This window comes from Protopterus annectens, chromosome 6.part0, assembly GCF_019279795.1.
Source record: "Protopterus annectens isolate FY-2018-M chromosome 6.part0, PAN1.0, whole genome shotgun sequence".
Lineage (NCBI taxonomy): Eukaryota > Metazoa > Chordata > Ceratodontiformes > Protopteridae > Protopterus > Protopterus annectens.
In genome coordinates, this window is record NC_056737.1 from 1,936,025,534 (window position 1) to 1,936,049,390 (window position 23,857).

Below are 23,857 nucleotides of genomic sequence, written 5' to 3' on the forward strand. Positions count from 1 at the left end.
GAAAGAGAGGGAGAGACTTCTCAAGTGCTCATGGTATTATTATTTTTTTTTATTTTGAAATACCAATTTATTTACTAGGTATGCCACCGGGGACCCCTTCCTTTTTCAGGAGCAACCCAGGAGCAATTTCTGATTAAGTGACTTGCTCCAGGTGATAAAGTAGGCAATGAGAGCTCAGTAAATCAAACTTTGTACCACAGGAAGTACAACTCACAGCCTTAACCCTCTGCACCATCTGCTAGACTTGGAATGGCCTTGATTTTGCCTCATATATTTGATGCCTTACTGATAGGATTTGTGGTTTTCTGGTAAACTGCTCAGGACTGGTGTTCACATAGTCACAGGCATTTGAGCTTCATATTTCAAATTCTTTAGAAAACGCATGCTGGAAGGCTTTCAAATTATTGACAGGTTGTGAAGTCTGACCTAATTAATTGCAAAACATTTCCAGCCGTTGATGGTGAGACAGCCATGTACTTTTTCACAGTTGTGATTGATCACATTAGGTGAGGAAACCATCCCTTGTACCTTCAGTTAAGATAGTATGATTCTTTGTACCAGTTCTTTGATTTTGCATGACATGAATTATTCTGAGGTTATGAAGCTGAGTTTTCTAAGAATGCTTCCAGTGGTTTGCTGCCTTTACTTAGGTACAGTCAGGTTGGATAAATCCTGTCTCGATGTCCAGGGGCCTTCTGATCTCAACATAGTTAAACTCCCACTAAGTGCTGCAATATTTCTAGCCATGTTAAGAGGCTGTAATTATCCATAGGCTCATAGGTATATACTTGGATAATGGCCACCAGGGCCTTTATAAGCCTAGCTGTGAAATCCAAACAGATTGTCTCCCTGTGTTTCACGGGCTTTAGGAGGGGTATGTTAGGAAGTTTCTAGAGGTTATGGGGGTCGGGGGTATGTCATTTTGGGCATAACTGTCTGCTTCTATCAGAGGCATGGGGTGAATTTACGATTTCCCATCTAGTTGTTCAAGGTTATACATAAATAGTTAAGGGATGGACTCTGCTTCACATTCTTGACCTTGTAATTGGCTTTGTTGGACTCAGTCGTCATAGTTTTTTTGTTTAGTTTAATTAGAGAGCTCTTTTTATGGGAGTTGCTCTTCCTGATTTTAGCCATGACTTATTTCCTTGTGTTATACACATAATTAAGGTTAGGATTCAACCTTTCTTAAGATCTTTTGATCTTTCTAGTCTCAATAATTACCAACATTGATAACTCAAACTCTTTCATCTGTGTAATTATTTAGAATATGATTTCATTATAGCTCAGATTGTTTTTAAACTCTTATCCTCCTTAATCCATTCCCACTTGGCTTCAAGCAGCAACAGAGTATTGTGATGTCTCTTAAGAGTTGTCGATAACCTCCTTGTAACATGACGCCAATGTTAAAATTCAGTTTTGTCCCTTTCTGGTTTGTGGGTTTTGCTGCTGGAGCTGGTGCTTGCCCACTAAGGCTTATTTGCCTCAACTCTTGACTGTTTATCTCGTACCCATCACGGTGCATGTAATGTGTAATTTCAGGGATGGGCTTCTGGTGCTTCCAAGGAGTCAGAGCAGTCTTGATGAAGGGTCTGTTTTATGTTGAGGTCCTTACATGTGAAATTCAGTGCCCGTCTTTAATAGGTCCAGTTATATTTTTACAACACAGCCTTTTGTGTTGTTGATCTTTTTGTTGATTTATTTGGAGAGTTTAGAATTTGCATTTTATGTGGCTGCCAGCTCAAATGCAGGTTTGGCACCTGACTGTTCTGTGTGTGGTCGCTAGTGTTTTGTGTCTTCACTGGTTTAGGTAAGTTCCCCATTGGGGTACTTTTCTTGTTTTTCTTAGTTGTGGTGTTTTAGTACTATTAGATATGAGATAGGAGGGGAAAGTGAGATTGTGGTTAGGCAGATTCCTTATAAGGATCACCACTCTGTGTCTGTTTTGCCTAAATGCAGAGCACTGTTATAAAATTGCAGCATCTGTCAATCATTTGTACCAAAAACCTTTTGCATGCTCCTTTCCTTGCTAGGCTTAGATTTGGTTAAGCAGGTTGAAGATTTGATTGTTAATGTGCTTTTAGCATTATTTTTTTTTTATTTCATTGCAGCAAAGTTCTACTATTTTTATATATGTATTTTTTAAAAAAAGCTGGATGTGGAAACACACTAAAGTCAGGAGTGCACTAGTGCAAATCAGAACTTGCACATGATTACAAGGTCCTCCAGAAGCCTAAAAAGTCAAGCTTGGATAGTATCTGATATCAAAGAATTGAAGTCCACGTGGTGGTGGTACACTGAGACCATCTTCCTCAAAGATCTACTGTTAGAGAGTGCTTCATATAACTGTATTTTTGGTCAGTTTGTTGTAGTTAGTGATATAGAATATTATTTTTATAAAAGTACCTGTTTGGAGATGTATGTAAGTGAATTAAATTTTATTGTACTAATGTAATGTATGCATTTTCCCCTAACAGCAACAGCTTGCACAGCTACAGAAAGAAAAATCAGAAATTCTGAAGAACCTTGCATTATATTATTTCACATTTGTTGATGTAATGGAATTTAGGGTAAGTTGTGGTTAAAACAAGAAGATTTGACTTAACAGTTGGAAAATAGTGGTTGCAGTTTCTAGGAAGATAGCCTCATACATGTTCGGTAATGTAGGTTAAGACTGTTGATATTTTTTATTAAGGTATTGTTACTGTTTTGTGATAATAAGGTATTCACCTCATAGAACATTTTTAAGGCTTGATAAAATTCCAGATTCTGTCTTGTTGTAGTGTGAAAACAATGTACTATTGAAAATTGAGTAGGACTTCTCTTAAGCATACTTCAGAATGTCATATTGTTAATACTTCCATTGTTGGGCAGCAGACCTCCATGGCAACATTTCTTTTTTTGTTAAGAAGACCCTTCCAAGAGCTTCCTTGTGTTCATGGAGGAAGGCGGTAGCATAGCTACGGTGGGGCAAAGAGGCCAACTGCCCCGGGCTCAAAGTGTTGGGGGGGGGACACAAACCGCTAATCCCTGTCCCTGTTTAATGCATATAATGGCTTTTAAATCCCAGTATTGTATTTCCCTGCTGTAGTGTCCCTTGTGTGGTCTAAACTGTAGCAAAGCAGTTTGCTACCAAAAAAAAATATTTTTGAAAAACCAGAGTGCTGTAGTGCTCACTGTGTGTGGTCTGTCTGTAGCAACTGCTTGCTACATTGTAGCAAATTGTCAAATTGTTTGCTGTAGTTTAAAAGAAAAAAAAAATATATTTTCTTTTTTCTTTTACTGTGTTAAGAAAGAGGTGAGACCTGATTGACTCCTGTATTTTCAGGAGCACCAAGTACCTGATCAGAGACTTTTTTTTGGCTCTTCTGTGGAAGAGCTTGGGGGAGAGGGAACGTAAGTGTAGCCACCTGGTTGTTGTGCCATTAGGATTGGAGCTTTTTTTTTTTTTTTTTTTTGTCACTTCTGTTGAAGAGCTGGCAGGAGGGAGGGGTGTGTATTTGGCTGTATGTTTTGTGTGCCATTAGGTGGATTGGAATTTTTTTTTTTGGCTCTTCTACTTTCTAGTCAGAAATTCAGTAATCTTACTGTGAAATTTGTATGCTCACTGTGTACCTGAGAACATAGTTAATACCAAAATACCAACATTTTTGTCATAGCCTTCTGAAGTGGCAGTTTTGTTCAAAAGTATTTGGTCTGTTATTTCCAAATTAAATCATAAGATGGTCTTAACCCAGACAGCATCAAGTGTCTTGTCTTGTTGAATTTGTAACTGTTTATAATTTCCCTGTGTACTTCTTTCAAGAATATTTAGGATGTATTTATTACTTGAAGTGTCCCAGTAAATCTATCCCATATAAATTCCCAACAATAATTGTGGCTTTGTCAAATAATTCTTAGTAAAAACAAATTTTGTTACTCATCATAGGAAGAAATAGAAAGGGGATGACAGCTCAAGACGTTAAGTGAACAGCTGCTACTGTGGACTTTCTGGGGCAGAGTGAGTGGCACATGCTGTTCTTGAGGCTACTACTTGGCCTTTGGTCCACACCTTTTTCAAAATACTAAAGACAAGACAATGCTTCCAAGGCAAGGGCTGGGGTTGCTGCTGCTGTTTTGCAGGACTAGTTGCAGTCCAGCTGCACATATTTGTCCACTTTTCTAGCCTTATAAGCTGTGAAAATTATCATAATAAAGCAGATGTCACTGCAAAAGTGATCTGTACGTAGAACATTGCATACCTGGGTAAGAGCTTTCTGTAATAGATAATTGAGTATATCATTCTTGCAGTACTGGTTCCCTACCACCATTCTCTCTCTTTCTTCGACATCCTTGCTTGGGATGCCCTCTTCCTGAGCAACTCTCCCTTCCATTGTCTCAGGTCTTCAGAACTGCTCATATCTGGATACCCTCGGAGAACCCCATTTCTCTAAGGCTTTGATCTAGAGAAGTGTACACGTGTTCCTGTTTGGTTAAGATACTTAGGACCTTGCTTGAGGTTGAGCAGGGTTGTATACCATGCAGTCATTCTGAGCAGGAAAGCTCTAAAATGGTTGAGGCAAGCATTAGTTTTACACAGGGAAGACATGTCATCCATAATAGATGGATACCCATCTAGCCTAATGTAAGAATGGTGCTGAGCTTTAAAAGTCAGACGTTGGGCCTTCCTGCTGCCGAAGTCCTAGTAATGAGGATTACTGCAATAAGGATGTTCTTGAAAATCTGCTGTTATGGTAATTAAGTTCTTAAATAATTATACTTTGGTCACCAACATTCTAACAGTGCCAGTGGCAAGACTGTACATTAGGAAGCTGCAGTGGTTCCGGAGGAGAGCAACACAGCCTGTCCTTGGAGTGCCTCATTCCTTCCCTGCCTTTTGTGATGAAAAGAGTTTGAATGGTGGATAAATACATAAGCAAAAGTAAAGAGATGCCTTTTTGATATACAGCTTGTAGTGTTGTGCTTATTTTGTTGAGTGCAAGGCTCCAGGAGCCTCATGAAAGACGAATATAAATGAAGTCATGTCATTCAGGTCCTCCAGGTCTTCAAAACTTTGTAGATGTCATCACTGTGGTCACATTCGACACAACACTCCTACTACTTGAGCAGGGTGGAACACACTCCTGTCTGCTCTGCCGAGTAGGTATGCAGGTATGGAAGGAAAAACTGGAGGCAGGAATGTTCTAGAGGGTTACTTATTTTCATATACAAGAGTACTCCCTGTAAAGCAGGTTGAGCAGGATACCAGCAGAATTCCATAAATTGATGTTGCACACAGGGTTCCTTTTGAATTACCAGTCAGGTGGGATGCACTAGAAATGGATCTTTTTGCTTCTCCTAAGAAAACTTTGTTTTGCTCCATGTCTGGTGGATGCCTTTTACTTGAATCGGGTGAATATATTTCTTTTTGTCTTCTCTGCTGTGCCCTCACTTTACAGAGCACTGCAGAAGATTAGGAAAGAGAAATGATACTGACTTGCTTCTTTCTGGCCTGAACAACACTGGTTCTTTCTCCTTCTAGTGACTGCAAGGGAGAAACCACTGGTGATGCCACAGTATGTAACCCTCCTGACATAGTTCAGGAGGTTAATCCACAACGCAAACTAAACTAAAGAAAAAAACACACTCAAGGTATGCAGAGACTCAGATAAGATGAAATAACTCACACCAAAGTTAAAACGTATAAAAACAATGCAAAAATATTAAGGTAAGCTCTTTCATTTTATTATTCTTAAAACTTCATCTGATCTCAGCTCAGGAGGTTCTTAGTGAATTTGGATGTGGCCACACTTGGGCTAGCTATTCGGAGGATAACATTGTTAGCTTTTTAGCACCTTCCAGAGAAATGCTTAAAATTATGATGCCGGCTAGGCGACCTAGTACTAGAACATCCTTTTCTGGCCCGTTGGTGTTATTTTTTTCCTCTGTGTTGTTGCAAAGGAAGAACCAGTATCCAAAGAAGGCAGAGGTGCTCTTGGTTCTTGGCATATGTGAGCTGTTTTTTTTCAGTGATAGAGTCCTCATTTGTCAAAATGCACTTGTCAGTTTTGCTTTTCTTCAACCCCTGAGCCTGTAGTCAAATAGTTTCTGAAGGGCATCCTTTATCTCAGAGCACCAAGAGAGAGTATGGATTCTGCTTGGTACTGGCACTTTAGCTTGAAAAATTTAACTTCCCTCCGTTTGAAAAGCAGCAACTGTGCAGTCAAAATTTCTGAATTGTAAGACTGTCCTAGTGCAGTAGGTGTTATTTTAGCCAAAATAGTATCAGGACTCTAGACTCCGATTTGCAGGTAACCATTTTTTGTACTTTTAAAAGATTGAAAGAGACTTGGCAGACTAAACCCTCTTTCATGCTAAAGGTATTGACAGTAATTTCTTTGACTCAACCCATCCAACTGCCTTATTTTTCCCAGAACCTCAGAACAGAAGGCAAAGGACTTTGAACTCTTTGGATCTGCACAGACATTTGATTTACCTCAAAACAGAACCAGACATTTGATTTACCTCAAATCAGAACCAAGGAGTATAGAAAAACTGACTAGTTGCTCCTGCACCTTGTTGTGGTGAAAAAGGGATTTCTAGTCTCAAAAAAAAAAAGAATACATCCAAACATCTTGCTCATCGCATTGCTTTTATGTCAAGTACTATTTCAAAGTTCTGCATGGGTCACTTGGCATATACTGTACTAGGGTGGCAGCTATTACTACAAGCTTTCTAAGGAGGGGGAGTATCGATATTCATCAAAGATACCCACACCTCCAGGTTGGTGGCAAAGCACGAAGCATCAGAGACTATCCATGTGCAACTAACAGTGGGTAAAACTGCCTTCCAGTTTATAGCCTGCTACAGACCACCCTCCCAAACCCAGGAACCCCACTCGGCCTTCCTGAGAACACTGGAAAATATGAAGGTCTCTCCGAACACCATTATATTGGGCGACTTCAACTACCCAAACATAGGTTGGGAGCATTACTCTAGCTCCAACACCCTTGCCCAAAGGTTCCTAGAATTTATAAACTCATATGCTATGGAACAACTTGTTACCACTCCCACAAGAGGGGAAAACATACTGGACCTGATCATCGCCAACATGGGGACTCTATGCTCCAGACCAGAAGTGTATCCCTCACTGGTAAGATCAGACCATAAGCTGATCTCACTGGATATTCACATCCCGACCCCACCCCCTGCCCAGAAAACCACAGTGAAAAACTTCTCTAAAGCAAATTTCACACTCCTCAAAACCGAGGTGGAATCCTTCAAAGCCCCGGCCTGTGGAAAATCTGCCCAGACCGCAGAATCCTTTATAAATGCATTCTATGAACACCTTCAGGACTGCATGGATCATGCAATCCCAAATAAAACCAAGACCCAATCCTCCAAAGGCAGACGACCTGTCTGGTGGACCCCAGCCATAAACAAAACTATACAATAGAAGGAGGAAGCTACTACATGATAGAGCAAAATCCCAAAAAGGGAAGGCATCTCTGATCAGTATTAGCAAAAAACTAAGGGCACTCATAAAATCGTCAAAGGCCAGCTTCGAGAGAAAAATTGCACAGGACACTAAGGATAATCACAAGGCTTTCTTTAGTTATGTTAGGAACCTGGGTGGGAATTCCCAGATATGCTCAGAATTAGTCCAAAAAGACAAAAAATACACTGATCCCACAGACATTGCCAACATTATAGCTGACAGGTTCAGCGCAAACTCCCCCCCCCCCCAACCAAAAGGGCAAATATCTATCCCAGCAGAGTGCTGCCCCCCTGACATCTCAGATGCTCAGGTGGGAGCCGCCCTCTCCAAAGCAAAAAACACAGCATCAATGGGACCAGACGGTGTCCCAGGCTGCGTCCTACATGAACTCCAAGAAGAGCTAAACCCAAACATAAAACTACTGTTCAATCTCAGCCTTACTACAGGATATGTACCCAAAGAGTGGCGTACAGCAACAGTGGTCCCTCTCCACATAGGTGGTGCCTCAACGGACCCTGGAAACTATCGCCCCATAAGCCTGACTAGCTTGGTCTGCAAAGCTATGGAAAGGATCATCATGGACCTCATAAATAAAGATATTGGGGACCTACAGACACTGGATCCTATTCAGTTTGGCTTTGTTAAGGGCAGATCCTGCCTCTTAAACCTGGTTGACTTCTTTGAAACAGTCACCAAGGCCACTGACGAAGGGAAGGTGGTCCACACAGCCTATCTGGACCTCGCAAAAGCCTTCGATCCAATACCCCACTCGGGCATTATAGATAAGCTCACCAGCTTAAATATAAACCCCTATGTCACTAGATGGGTTGCAAACTGGCTCAAGGACAGAACCCACATGGTTAGAATTGCTGGAGCCATGTCAGACTCCAAACCAGTTACAAGTGGCGTCCCACAAGGCTCAGTCCTGGGACCTCTCTTGTTTGGTATATATTTCTTGGAGGTACAGGCCAACACGGAAGGACTGTGGCTGACCAAGTTCGCAGATGACTGCAAACTGGGCGCCATAATCGACTCTCCAGCCGACACAAGCATCCTCCAAAAGGGCCTCATAAAAACAGACAACTGGTGCCAGAGCCAAGGCCTCAAGCTAAACGCCAAAAGGTGTATAGTCATCCCCTTTGGCAAAAACAAAGTGCCCACAAATTACCACATAGATGGTAATCCATTAAGTACAGAAGAAGTAATTAGGGACCTGGGGACCCAAGTTGATAGCAATCTCTCATTTGACAACCACGTGGCCAAAGTGGTTAGAAAAACATTTTATATAGCCCACCTAATCATGAAGGGATTCACATCTAGATTAGGGGAGGTCATCGTGCCTCTTTACTCATCCCTCATCAGGCCCATAATTGAGTACAATGCCCCTTTTTGGGATGTACCTTACCAAACACCTGCAGCAATTGGAAAGACCCCAAAAGTATCTCACCAAGAGGATCAAAGGGCTCAAACAGATGCCATATGCTGCGGTTAAAGAAACTCCAGCTCTACTCAGTGGCATACCGCCTGCTCAGAGGTGACCTGTGCCTGACGTATAAGGCCATGTCCAACCCAGAATTAAGGGACATGCTGCACCTCAAAAAATCCAAATCCCATCGAGCTACACGCTCGAGAGACTTGAACCTCAGCACTGAAATAAATAGGACATGCTGGAGGGACAGATTCATAACCCAGAGGCTCCCTTCACTCTGGAATAAAATCCCAGTCCAGGTTAGGCAGAGTCCCTCATTGACTCTTTTCAAGAGGAATCTTGATGAGTGGATGGGAGATCGTAGGTTTACCCCGGGTATCACTTCTGTGTCACTGTTAGACAGAGGCACAGTATACTAACCTCGAAAAAGGGCATAGCAAAATTAATTTAAAATGGGTGGCGAAAGCCAAACATACTCTGGCTAGGCTAATAAATGCCCTAGGGCAGATAGCCTAGTATGAACCTATGAACCTAAGTGTGGGGAAAGAACACAGGAGATAGTAGTACTCGCATGATCCTCAGTCTGTGCACTCCTTTTTCCAATTTTTTTTTTTTTTTTTTTTTTTTTTTTTTTTAATACAGTCCATGCACTCCAAAGGTACTAAAGGCTAGACCTGGTTCCAGCAACTGGTCTGTTTTTGGCTAGGTCATTCTTGGAGGCATTTGTCTACCTCCCGCTGGTTTCTAATTAACTTACCATGCATGGAGGGAGGTGAAGCTTTGACAATCTTAAGCATAATTTCTGCAGCAGTGAAGCACAAGAAAAGTTCCATAGGTAACTTAACATAATAGTTGTTTGTGTGTCAACTCTTATAGCCCTATCTGTCTGTGTGTGTGTGTGTGTGTGTGTGTATATATATATATATATATATATATATATATATATGTATAAAATACACTCTTTATCTCTCTCTCTCTATGCGTGTGTTGTAATATATAGCTCCCTCAATTTGCTGTATAGTGATCTCATGCCAATGTAGGCTGCCTACAATCCTTTCCCTCTTCTTTATCTGTTCCTCTTTTTCAGACCTATTTTTTTGTCCAGCCTCCCTGGGAGATTTACATTTCTGATTTGCCTGACTAGCCTTGGCAAGGCAGAGACAGGAAGAGATATGCCTTTCCGAAGCATTCTTTGTTCCAGCCTCTATTTGGAGTAATACAAAATGAAGGTGGTGTATGCAGACACCCCCTTTGCTACCAGAGCTTGCTAAAGTTGAAGGGAAGATTGTCTATGCCACATAGGTTCATAGGTTGGTACTAGGGCCTATACAAGCTTAGCCATAACAATTCCCTGCCTATTACCACAATATTTACTTCCCTGGACCCCTCTCTAGCAGGGCAACTGACGTGATCCCCAGGGTGAATTTCCTATCTCCCATCCAGTCAAGGTTTCTTTTGAAGAAGGCCAAAGAGGTGCTTTGCTTGACATGTATGGGCAGTCTATTCCAGAGTCTGGGGGGTCTCTGGGTCAGGAACCTATCCCTCCAGCACGTTTTGTTCATTGTGATGACAAGGTTTTGATCCCTGGAGTGTGTGGCTCTGAGGGATTGGGATTTCTTTAAGTGTAGCATGTCCAGCAGCTCTGGGTTTGGCATGGCCTTGTATGTTAAGCAGAGATCGCCTCTGAGTAGACGATATGCAACAGAGTGTAGCTGGATTTTTTTAGACTGTCAGCATAGGGCATCTGCTTTAGGCCTGTGATTATTTTAGTGAGGTATTTCTGTGGGGGAAAGAATGCTTATCTCTGAGAAACTGTCTGGATTTCTGAGTCTGCCTGCGACAGAGATGTAATAATGAGTGCAACAGTAAATACAGACACACATCATCTGTAATGGTAAGTAAGCTGCTCCTTTAATTTTTTCCTGTTGTGTCTCTATTTGGCCATTGTTCTTGCTATAAAACTACTTTTATTATATTTTATAATTGCAATGCTTGTTTAGTTTGGTCTGTCATTATTACTTATTGTTTGTGCTAGTATTTCAGTTTTTGTTTGTAATACGACAATCTCTATATACTGTGTTTTTAATGCATTTCCTGCCATCAGTACTGAGCATGGTCTGAGTTATTTTATCCTACTGTTTGTCTGTTTGCACAGAGGATTGAAAATGTGTTCTTGTGGCCCATGTTTTATTCTCTCAGCCTCCATTTGCATGTTCAGCTATGAAAAATTCATTTAACGAGAGTCTGAAAAAGGTCCAAGTATATTTGTCTCTACCCAGGTTAACAAATACAATGTCTGTTACCTGACTACGGTAAATTTTAATTGTAAGCATATTTCTACTTATAGTAATACACTTCCTATATATGTACGCTATCTAGAGTACTTATCTTTGACTCGCTGTAGACCTATGTTTTTCTTTGTGGGGGCTCCCACCAGTCTTGCCAACTGTTGGGTTTCCCCATTTGTTCCTCTGTCCTGGGTATCCCCAGTAAGGGTGAGAGCAGCTTTTGGGAAGGGGGCATCATACAAGCAATCATGGTAGTTTGTGCCTTTACTGGCATTCTAGTCATGAGGTTTTAAATGTAAGGCCCTAACCCACCCCATCACCTTGGTATGAACTAAGCGAGCTACATCACTCAGTACCTTCACCATGTGAATGCATGCTGTTGTGCACCTTTAGTGAGTTTTTACTGTATTTGTGGCTTAGTGTTCAGTCTCCATTCCCAGAGCTTGCTCTGTGTTGCCGCCTATTCCCCAAGGGATTGTGGCACTGGACATCATGTGCTCACTTCCCTTGCTCACAGGATAGACATGCCTGTCCTCCCCATGTCAGCTCAGCTCCAACAGATGCCCAACATATTGATGGAGATTTGATCACTTGTGCTGTGCTCAAGGCATTATCCCACTACACCACCAGAGCTGCCTGCTTATCCCGTTTTCTTTAAACATTTCTTCCTTTAGTAAATTTGCTTTCTTGCTAGTTTTATCCCATCCCCTAATCAATCAGTTTTGTATTCTAATTTTGGATTACGTCATTATCCCATTCTTTTAATGTTTTATTCAAAAAGAAATCCCTAAATTCTAGATCTGTTAAGGAGCATATGAATTCCCTGTTTACCATTTTTAATGTTTGAGGTTCAACAAATACAGTGCCTTACTGGCATATGGGTAAGGGTTCCTTGCTACCCTATACCTGGTAGTCTACCAAAGCTCAGAGCTCCTCCTCCCACCTCTCTGTTGATGTGATGGACCAATCAACCGAGAGCACAAGGGACTGCTATTCAGACCTACAGACAGGACCATTATATCTGTATTTTTGTATTTTTTTTTTTAAAGAATAGATTAGAAAACAAACAACTGTTTAAATAGGTCCCCTTATAGTTTTCTGGTGTTGCAGTAAAAAAAGGCTGAGAAAGACTGCTGCTTACTCTGGATTTTTCCATTTGCTGAGCTTAAATAAGAAAGCCTTTAGGGTATTATTTCCTCACTCTGCTTTTTTCTGTTTTGTCAGGAAAATCTGCTGATACTGCTTGTTTTTTTTCTATGGAGTTATAATTATTTGAACTGATTGTGCAGAATTACAGCATTTTAAACTTTTTTTTTCATTTAAATCACAATTTTGATGCCAATTTGTATGAAAAACATTTCTGACAGGGTTTTTTCATCAGTTTGTGATTTTTTTTTTTTTGTGTAGTACTGTTTTAGGTTGTGTCCATTCATTTGGACTGACATTAGTATTTTTTATGCAAAATCATGGGACTTTAGTTGCATGTATTTTGTGCTTGGAGCTCTGTTACTGCAATTACTGTCATTTTATTCATTGTAGAGTTTAGATAGTATTCCTACAGCAGTAGACGTTAGATTGCTGTTTAGAAGGAGAATATTGGGATTTCTCCATTTTTTAACTGGGCTGACTAATGCAGCCAGTATTTGATACTGATCTGGCTGTTTCGGAATCAGCATTTGTCGGAGTGTAGGAAGAAATAGAGTTTGGTCTGGTCTTTATGTACTGTGATACAGTGCCCCACTCCCACAGCCATCTACCCTTTGGGCATCAGAAAATGTAGAAATCAATCAAACGTGCTTCAGCCTACGGCTTGTGACTCTGCCTTAAGCAGGCCAGTAGACCACTCACTTTCTTTTGCCCCCAAGTCGCCTGTTGTCATGTTAGTACCACAACTGTGTGTAGCACAAGGGTCAGGCATATCCTCTTGGGCTATACCAGTGCCTATTCCAAGTATGGGAGAACCAAACTTCAGTTGCAGGGAAAGTCAGGTGTGCAGAATCTGTTGCCAATGTTGATATGCTTCCCCCACTGGGATTCGTCCACTAGTGTAATGCTTGAAAAAAGATTCATGTTACCCACAACATTGCAGCACATCTTTTTACTGTGTTTACACTTGAGTTGGCAAGATCCACCCACTGTTCAAGCAGTTATTAATAACGCCTGTGGTCACATCCATTCAGCCACCCAGGGATCCTGATTTTGAAAAGGATTTTGAATGTGTCATTTGAGAAGTGTCAGAGTGAGATTAATAAGCTTCCTCTGTGGGCGAACAGCTGCGGAAGCCCAAACAGATGTTTTCTTTTTCCCGACTATTGGCTCGATTTTATGAACATATTCAGTTTGGAGCAGTCTAAGTATAGGTTAGTTGGGTTTTCTACATCCTCACCTGCTGAGCAGGAGGTCTGTGGGAAAGATATGATTTCCAATGAGGGGGCCGTTAATATTTCCAGAAATGCAGTGATGTCTGTTGTGATAAGGAGGTATGCTTGTTTGCCCAGCCAAAACTTTTTGATGAGTAAAGAAATGAGATTTTGATTGCTCTTCTTGATTCCGATTGTGTTTTGGTTCAGCAGCTAATCAGATCCTTAAACACTGGGATGGTAGTGGTAAACTGATGCAAGGAGTGTCTAAAATGTTCCATATCTTCCTCCATTATAGGTTCATAGGTTCATACTAGGCTATCTGCCCTAGGGCATTTATAAGCCTAGCCAGAATGTGTTTGGCTTTCGCCACCCATATTAAATTTATTTGGCTATGCACTTTTTAGAGGTTAGTATACCGTGCCTCTGTCTAACAGTGACACAGAAGTGATACCCGGGGTAAACCTACGATCTCCCATCCACTCATCAAGATTCCTCTTGAAGAGAGTCAATGAGGGACTCTGCCTAACCTGGACTGGGATTTTATTCCAGAGTGTAGGGAGCCTCTGGGTTATGAATCTGTCCCTCCAGCATGTCCTATTTATTTCAGTGCTGAGGTTCAAGTCTCTCGAGCGCGTAGCTCGATGGGATTTGGATTTTCTGAGGTGCAGCATGTCCATTAATTCTGGATTGAACATGGCTTTATATGTCAGGCACAGATCGCCTCTGAACAGGCAGTATGCCACTGAGTAAAGCTGGAGTTTCTTTAACCGGGCAGCATATGGCATCTGTTTGAGCCCTTTGATCCTCTTGGTGAGGTACTTTTGGGGTCTTTCCAGTTGCTGCAGGTGTCTGGTAAGGTACATCCCAAAAGGGGCATTTTACTCAATTATGGGCCTGTTGAGGGATGAGTAAAGAGGCACGATGACCTCCCCTGATCTAGATGTGAATCCCTTCATGATTAGGTGGGCTATATAAAATGTTTTTCTAACCACTTTGGCCACATGGTTGTCAAATGAGAGATTGCTATCAACTTGGGTCCCCAGGTCCCCAATTACTTCTTCTGTACTTAATGGATTACCACCTATGTGGTAATTTGTGGGCACTTTGTTTTTGCCAAAGGGGATGACTATACACTGTTTGGCATTTAGCTTGAGGCCATGGCTCTGGCACCAGTTGTCTGTTTCTGTGAGGCCCTTTTGGAGGATGCTTGTGTCGGCTGGAGAGTCGATTATGGCGCCCAGTTTGCAGTCATCTGCGAACTTGGTCAGCCACAGTCCTTCTCTGTTGGCCTGTACCTCGAGAAATATATACCGAACAAGAGAGGTCCCAGGACTGAGCCTTGTGGGACACCACTTGTAACTGGTTTGGAGTCTGACATGGCTCCAGCAATTGTAACCATGTGGGTTCTGTCCTTGATCCAGTTTGCAATCCATCTAGTGACATAGGGGTTTATATTTAAGCTGGTGAGCTTATCTATAATGCCCGAGTGGGGTATTGTATCGAATGCTTTTGCGAGGTCCAGGTAGGCTGTGTGGACCACCTTCCCCTTGTCAATGGCCTTGGTGACTGTTTCAAAGAAATCAACCAGGTTTAAGAGGCAGGATCTGCCCTTAACAAAGCCGAACTGGGTAGGATCCAGTGTTTGTAGGTCCCCAATATCTTTATTTATGAGGTCCATGATGATCCTTTCCATAGCTTTGCAGACCAAGCTAGTCAGGCTTATAGGGCGGTAGTTTCCAGGATCCGTTGAGGCACCACCTTTATGGAGAGGGACCACTGTTGCCGTACGCCACTCTTTGGGCACGTATCCTGTAGTAAGGCTGAGATTGAACAGTAGTTTTATGTTTGGGTTTAGCTCTTCTTGGAGTTCATGTAGGACGCAGCCCGGGACACCGTCTGGTCCCATTGATGCTGTGTTTTTGCTTTGGAGGGCGGCTCTTACCTGAGCATCTGAGATGTCAGGGGGGCAGCACTCTGCTGGGATAGATATTTGCCCTTTTGATGGGGAGGGGGGGGGTTTGCGCTGAACCTGTCAGCTAGGATGTTGGCAATGTCTGTGGGTTCGGTGTATTTTTTGCCATTTTGGACTAATTCTGAGCATATCTGGGAATTACCACCCAGGTTCCTAACATAACTAAAGAAAGCCTTGTGATTATCCTTAGTGTCCTGTGCAATTTTTCTCTCAAAGCTGGCCTTAGACAATTTTATGTGTGCCCGTAGTTTTTTGCTAATACTGATCAGTGATGCCTTCCCTTTTTGGGATTTTGCTCTATCATTTAGTAGCTTCCTCCTTCGTCTCTCTTTTTTCTAATACAGTAGGGAAAGCCTGGAATCTTCTACCAAATGATATTTCTACACTTCCCTCACTCTCCAGTTTCAAAAACAATCTGAAAGTATATCTCAAATCTCGCTGGCTATGTCATTGCTGCAAACCTGACTAGCTCTATAGTTACTCTATACTCTGATCGTCCCCTTCTTTCCAAAAAAAAAAAAAACAATATTTCTGGGATATTAACTGCATCTACTGTTAAGACTGGATTCTATACTGATAATTTACTTAGAATTGTTTTAATATCCTGTAATTTAGTACTGTTTATGCTTTTTTTTTTTATTTTTTCATTGTATTGTTATTGCTTTTGTTTATTTGTTTGATTCATAGATAGAAATAAGTTAAATTAGCTGTATTTACCTAGGAGCTTTTCTCCCCGGGCCTCTACTGAAAATGGACATCTATCCAGTTAGACTAGCCCGGTAAACAAATGTAAAATAAAATAAATAAATAAATTGCATAGTTTGTTTATGGCTGGGGTCCACCAGACAGGACGTCTGCCTTTGGAGGATTGGGTCTTGGTTTTATTTGGGATCGCATGATCCATGCATTCCTGAAGGTGTTCATAGAATGCGTTTATAAAGGATTCTGCGGTCTGGGCCGTATTTTCCACAGGCCCGGGGGCTTTGAAGGATTCCACCTCAGTTTTGAGGAGTGTGAAATTTGCTTTAGAGAAGTTTTTCACTGTGGTTTTCTGGGCAGGGGGTGGGGTCGGGATGTGAATATCCAGTGAGATTAGTTTATGGTCTGATCTTACCAGTGAGGGATACACTTCTGGTCTGGGGCATAGAGTCCCCATGTTGGTGATGATCAGGTCCAGTATGTTTTCCCCTCTTGTGGGAGTGGTAACAAGTTGTTCCATAGCTTTTGAGTTTATAAATTCTAGGAACCTTTGGGCTAGGGTGTTGGAGCTAGAGTAATACTCCCAGTCTATGTTTGGGTAGTTGAAGTCACCCAATATAATGGTGTTTGGAGAGACCTTCATATTTTCCAGTGTTCTCAGGAAGGCCGAGTGGGGTTCCTGGGTTTGGGAGGGTGGTCTGTAGCAGGCTATAAACTGGAAGGCAGTTTTACCCACTGTTAGTTGCACATGGATAGTCTCTGATGCTTCGTGCTTTGCCACCAACCTGGAGGTGTGGGTATCTTTGATGAATATCGATACTCCCCCTCCTTTTGTAGTTCGGTCCAAGTTTTGGGGCCGAAAAGCATGGTATGAGGTATAACCTGTTTGTGCTGGGGTGCTCTCGGGAGCCCTGAACCAGGTTTCTGTTACTGCACAGATATCGATGTTCTCCATGCTAAGGAGAGTTTCGAGTGCGTGCATCTTGAGGTTTAGACTTCTGGCGTTGAGTAGCATTACTCTTAGTTTCTTATCCCTTGTGATACCTATGGAGGTGGGTTTGTCTTTTGAGCCTTGCCTAAAAAAGGCACTATGGGGGTAGCAAGAGCCTTTGCCAATATCCAAAAGCCCAGGGGTGACAGGTGCAAGCCATCCCTAGCGAAGCATCGTGGCTTGTCGAACATATCATGCCAAGCTGACAGGCACTGGATCCCCTTTGAATGACACCAGTACTTAAGCCAATTGTTGAAATTGATCATCTTGTCTTCATATTGTGGCATCATTCTTGGTGAGGGTAAGATGCTACTCAAGGTCAGGGTCATACCGGCCTGGGCTACATGCTCAGAGAGCTCCTTTATGTCTCTCTTCATGTAGTCCAGGGAGGTACGTCTCCAGTCATTCACACCAGCATGGACAATGACTGAGTCATATTTGTACTTGCCTTGGAGTGACCTGAGTGCTTGTGTTATGTGGCGGATCCTAGCGCCCGACAGGCTGCTCACCGTGACCCTCTCCTTGTTCAGCCTGGTGAGCGGGACGTCAGTGTGCCTGACGATAGAGTCACCTATTACAAGTGTATCAGGTGTGTTGTTCAGTCTTAAGGGCTGTGACTGTTTGGCACACTGGCTTTGTGAGATATGTGTTGCATGTGTTTTGTTTTGGGGTAGCGGCTGCTTGGGTGTCTGCTTTGGAGGTCTCTGCTGCTTCGGCAGATCTTTATGTAGAGCCTCCGAGTATGTTTTTGTGTGATTATGTGTTTGGTTTGCTGTCGTGGTAGGTCTATGTGAGACTGGAATTGTAGTGAGTGTGGTTTCTTTCTCCTCCTGACTGGTTATGCCAGTACTAAGTTGAGAGAGCTTAGCCTCCAGTTTGGCTATATGGTTGCATCTCTCACATGTGTTGGAATTTGTTGGGAGGAGGAGAGGGTTGTCTGTGTACATGAGGCAGTTGTAACATTGCCTCAAGTTTCCCAGATTCACCAGCTGGACCGGAGAGGAGATTGACATTTGACCTTTGGACATGCTAGAATAATATTGGGAATTCCTTAATAATTGAAAACCAGGGCCAGTGGGGAGTGAGGGTGTAGTGCTTTTAATTTTTAGTGCTGACTTATATAATTGCTTTAGTGAGCAAGTGCCAGGTAACTTAAGTGCAATGTGTTACAGGTAACTTAAATGCAAAAATGACAAACAATAACTTTCTTTCAAGTGAAACAAGGAAATAAGTACAGTAAGCAATGCAGATATCACTAGTGATCCACAGAAGCACTGAGAAGCCACGTATTAGGTGGAATTAGCGTTCCAGGGAAATAACAAGCAAACAAACAACAAGCATATAAACAAAGCTAGATTCAGCAGGCCTGGATCTAGTCTATGCTACAACAAACAAGGTGTACCAATTTCAGTAAGATACAGTTCAAATATTCAGGCACTATAAACCTTTAACCAGAAATTCCCAGCTCAGAAGGGCAGAGTCCAGCCTCTTCTCCCACAAGAGTGCAGACCACAAACCTTCTTAATGTAAAATAACTGGCCTGAAGCCCAAGTGCTTAAACCAGAACTAATACACTTTAAGAATAACAGACACTGGGCTCTCAATCAGCAGTTCCCAACTTAGAAGGATGAAAGCTACCTGTCCTGCCACAAACCTTCCTAATGTAAAACAACTGGTCTGAAGCCCAAGTGCTTAATCGAAAAGACTTAGAATGATAGCTACACTTTAATCAAGTTACTACCAAGCAGTAATAAATACAATTGAATACTTTAGAGAATGCCTGGATTTTTGCTCAAGTTACACAAATAAAGCTAGATCCAGCAGGCCCGAATCCAGTCTATGCCACAGCAAACAAGGCACACCAACTTCAGTAAGAAGCAGTTCAGGTATGCATGCACTATAAGCCTTCAACCAGAAATTCCCAGCTCAGAAGGGCAGAGTCCAGCCTCTCCTCCCACAAGAGTGCAGACCACGACCCCTCTTAATGTAAAATAACTGGCCTGAAAGCCCAAGTGCTTAAACCAGAATTAATACACTTTTAGAATAACAGACACTGAGCCCTCAATCAGCAGTTCCCAACCTAGAAGGATGTAAGCTACCTGTTCTGCCACTACAGTGCAGACCACAAACCCTCTCAGTGCAAAACAACTGGTCCGAAGCCCAAGTGTTTAAACCAAAAGGCTTAGAATGACTTGCACCAAGCAGTAATGAATACAATTGAGTACTTTTAAGATGATGCAAAAGTAAAAAAGTAGGTAGAAACACAAGTACAGTAAAAGCAGATGAAAATTTTTTTTTTTTTCTGAACAAGTGCTGAGATCAAAGAAACAGATTTGAGTGCTGAAACTAGAAAACTGGTAGTTATAAGAAAAAAAAAACTAAGCTAGAAGGATTCCCTCCAACACAGAAGGGCTTGGGGGCTCAGAAGCCTACAAATAGGCTATACCACTTAACAGGAAAGGCAGGAAACAAGCTTAATTTTTTTTTTCTGTTTCCCAGATGCTTTCTTTGTACACAGTAGGAGTGCCTGAAATCAGAATATGATCTCACTGCACTCAGTTGAGTGAGCAAATGAGATGGGCCCAGAAGGAGTATCCAAACACAAATTTACAAGAGGGGCGGGCAGTTGCAAGGCCACTAAGATTAACACCAAAACAAAAACAGGGACGGTGGGTGGGACTAACTGAAGAGCAGAGTGAAAACTTCCAGTTCAGTTAATATTCCTTCCACACAGTTAAAATCAATTTAAATACTGTATTTTTTGAAAAAAAAAGAGCAGATAAAGGTACTTAAATTCTCTTATACGTCCAGTTGAATATAGCAAGTTCTTAGCCGGCCAAAGCTGAGGTTTTTAAGCAGAAAATATTTCACACTGTACCACTTAAATAGGCAAGGACAGGAAATCAAAGAATGTGACTACCCCCACACCTGTAATTACTAGCAAATAACAAAATTCAGCAAACACTGACTAACTTCCAGTTCAGCTAATATTCCTTCCACACAGTTAAAATCTATTTAAATACTGTATTTTTTTGAAAAAAAAAAGAGCAGATAAAGGTACTTAAATTGTCTTATACGTCCAGTTGAATATAGCAAGTTCTTAGCCGGCCAAAGCTGAGGTTTTTAAGCAGAAAATATTTCACACTGTACCACTTAAATAGGCAAGGACAGGAAATCAAAGAATGTGACTACCCCCACACCTGTAATTACTAGCAAATAACAAAATTCTGCAAACACTGACTACTTTTTGGCTGCCCAACAAAGAAAAGTACCAGCCAAACAAAAGCCAAGAAACCAAAAGAAAATGGCAGGGTGAAAACTCTGCCAAACCTAATGAGGGGCTCCCTTCCTAAAATTATCACCCCTTCCAACCTATAATTATGCCGAGGTGCGGCACCCTTCTTTCCCAAGTCCCCATCTCAAAAGTTAGCTCTCAACAAGGTGGCCTGGCTTGTTGGCAGAGATTTCAGGTGACAGTGAAAGGAACATCTGCCTCACTTCAAGGGGTGGTGCCCCCTCATCTTGCCAGACCAGACTTTATACCCCAGCAAATGCTGGTTCCCAAAAAAGAGCTGTCATAGAGACCAGTTTTTGACCCTTTCCGTATACCTTTACCAAGGTCCCCAAATTCGGTATGCTCACCCTGCAGACAGTGCTTCCTGTTTTGCAGGATTGCTGCTTCATGGTGACTCTCTCTGGACTTGAAAGATGCATATCAGCATATCCCCATTGCTCTTCACTGCAGGAGATATTTGAGATTTGTTGTCTGGTTTGTACTATTCGCTCTCTGCATTTGCCCGTAGGCTGTCCATTGTGCCTCAGGTGTTTACCAAATGACTTGTGGTGGCTTACTGCTGGACTCTTGACATTTCATATTTTTCCTTACTTGGAAGACTTGCTGGTCATTGCAGAGTCTCTGTTGTGGTTTTTGGAATTGCTAGAGAAGGTCTCAACCTTTCTCCCAGCTTGGGATCAAGTTGAACATTTGGACGTCATGGCTGACACCCTTTCAAAAACTCTTATTCCTTGGGTATTTAATTTACTCTGAAAAAGAATGGTCTTTCTTCCTGAAGACCAGGTCCTTTTTTATCAGATGGTGATGTAAGAATCCTGTAGGATGAACTTCACCTCAGCAAAAAAATTTCTAAAAATTCTAGGACTTATGGCATCCATGGATGTTCTTCATGTTTCACTGTTGCAGTCATCACCTGTGAGTTATCCCTGGTGTGGTAGCCCTCAGCCGTCCGAATACCAGAGTCAGTGTTTTTCCGTGTCAGCTGCCGTCGCCTGTAGTCTGACATCTGGTCATCAGTGCTATAAAGCAAGGGAGCCGACGTCATTACATCAGTTTTTCTTGCCGTGGAGCCCATAGCAGAAGCAGTTCACACGAGTGCCGGTCAGTTGCTACCAGAAGTTGAATTTCAGCTGAAAACGTCTAAAGCCAAGTACCCCATTGGGATCCTTTTTTCTTGCACTAACTGATGTCCGAAAAAGTTAACATTTGTCTCGCCTATGGAAAGATCCCACACAGAGACCTCCATTCTTACTGGGTCACTTGTTTAGGCCCAGACTAATGATGTCCCCTGTTGCTGGTTCTCTGCCCTCTTTAATGTGAGAACCATTCGCATAGAGCTTTTTGTCAACAGTTATTTTCATGTTCCATCTTGGCATTCCAATATGGCGTCCATCAGCCAACAATCTGTGGACATTCCGAAAAAAACAGAGAGAGAGAGAAAGAGACAGACCACACAAGGCTAAGCCTTCCGACGATGCTACCGCTAAGCAGTTAGTCAGTTCTCCGGAATTCAGTGAGGCGCTGTCGCAGCCTCTGAGGCCCCATTCAATATCTCTGCAGGCCTCTACTGAGACATTTTCGGAGTCTGGTATACCGCAGAAATCTTCATCTTCCAAGCCTTTGGCTGTCTCTGCCTCGGTTGGGAGGCCTTTTGCACTACTGAATCTAGACAAAAAATGACGTCTTCGCATCTGACTACCGTTTCAGACAGATGGATTCTCTCAGGCCTAGACGCCAGGCCACTCCTAGGAAATCTGCTTCTAGCCACCATCTTGCTACTGCTCCACCACCCCAAGCACAAATGCTTAAAATAGCAGAGGATCTCCTCTCCCTTATCTGGGGTAGTCAGGCCACAACTTCTAAAAGGAAAAGGCACCCTTCTCCAGAAATTATGACAGAACAGGATTCTGAGGAATCTGACTATTCAGTTTTTGAAGAGGAACAGCATCCCTTAGCTCCTTGAGGATTCAGACGCAGAGGAATCCATCCCTTCTGCCTCCCCTCCAGAAGACCTTTCCTTTGGGGAAATCCTTCACTCCCTCGGGGAACATTTCCAGTGGGAATCTCAGGACTTCCCACAGTCTAAGAAAAGAGTTTCTGGACCTGCCACAGCACAGACACCCCCCCCCCTGTATTTTAGATGTGGTGGATGATGATTTCCATGAATCCAGCTTAGCCTCTGAAGTCCTTCCTCCTGCTCCTAGTAAACCTGACAGGTACTACAGAGTACCAGATTCTCTCACATTCCTGTACAGAAATCCTGCTGCAGACCCAGAGGTTGTTACACAGGGACCTAAAGGATCTAAGACAAGTTCAGCCAAGAAACCTCTTCCTTCTGACAAGGACTCCAGAACTCTGGACAGTGGGGCAAAAAAGTATACACCTTTGCAAACTTAGCCATCAGAGCACTCATTTGTCAGTTCCGTATGTTAAAATAACAACACACTTTAGAACTATTAAAACAGAAAATTGCTACCTTTCCTGACTGTGCCAATTCAAAAGAGTTAGCAGATTTACTGCACTCTGCTTGTCAAGTGGTCAAACACTCATTACAATGTGGATATGACACCCTAGAAGCCACTAGCAGGGCAGCAGTGACAGGATCTGTTATTAGGAGACATGCATGGCTGAAGGAACAACTTCAACCTGATCATGTAAATTCTAAACTTATTGATGCACCCCTAGATAAGGAGAGCTTGTTTGGGGAAAAAGCAGAAGAGGTGCTTAAAAAGATGGAAAACAAAGCAAAATCTATGCAAACAGGAAAAGATTTCTTTCAGGTTCAACCTCCCAGATTCAGCAAGAACTTTCCCTCTAAGCATTGGGCCTTCCCTGCACCTAGCAGACAGGGCCAAGCTAAGCCGTCCAGGTCCCTATCACAGGGTCAGCAGAGAAGCAAACAATGGACCACTTCCTTCTCTAAGGCAGGGAGTTCTAAGCCAACCTTCTGTGGCAAACGCTCACATTGACTCCTTCTGCCCCCTCTGCCCTCCCTTCACTCACCAAAAGCTAGGAAGAGGGCTCTCCTTCAAAGAAAATTGCCTTTCTGTAACAAAGGACCAGTGGGTCTTAAAGATCATTTTTCAGCGATACAAATTCTTTTTCAGCGAACTCCCTATTCCAAGAGGGTACCCAGACTTGCCTCCAAATCAGTGGGCAGAGGCATTGAAACAGGTCCAAACTCTCATATCCCAGGGGGCAGTAGAACCTGTCCCCTAAGATCAAATCAGGCAAAGGTTTTTATTCCAGACTGTTCCTTGTTCCCAGAAAAGAGGGCACTTGGCACTTCATCTTGGATCTATCCATTTTGAACTCCTCCCTGGTTGGTCCCCTGATTCAAAAT

The 23,857-nt window shown here is 42.4% G+C and overlaps 1 protein-coding gene across 4 annotated transcripts in view; it reads left to right on the top strand.

The window, feature by feature from the left end:
• NCKAP1 (NCK associated protein 1) overlaps window positions 1–23,857 on the top strand; it is a gene marked incomplete in the record, with an annotated part of 2,707,503 nt that overhangs the window by 596,984 nt on the left and 2,086,662 nt on the right. For all 4 annotated transcript variants that reach the window (XM_044075245.1, XM_044075246.1, XM_044075247.1 and 1 more), the window contains 1 exon segment: window positions 2,478–2,570. In XM_044075245.1, coding sequence (XP_043931180.1) covers window positions 2,478–2,570 — 93 coding nt within the window.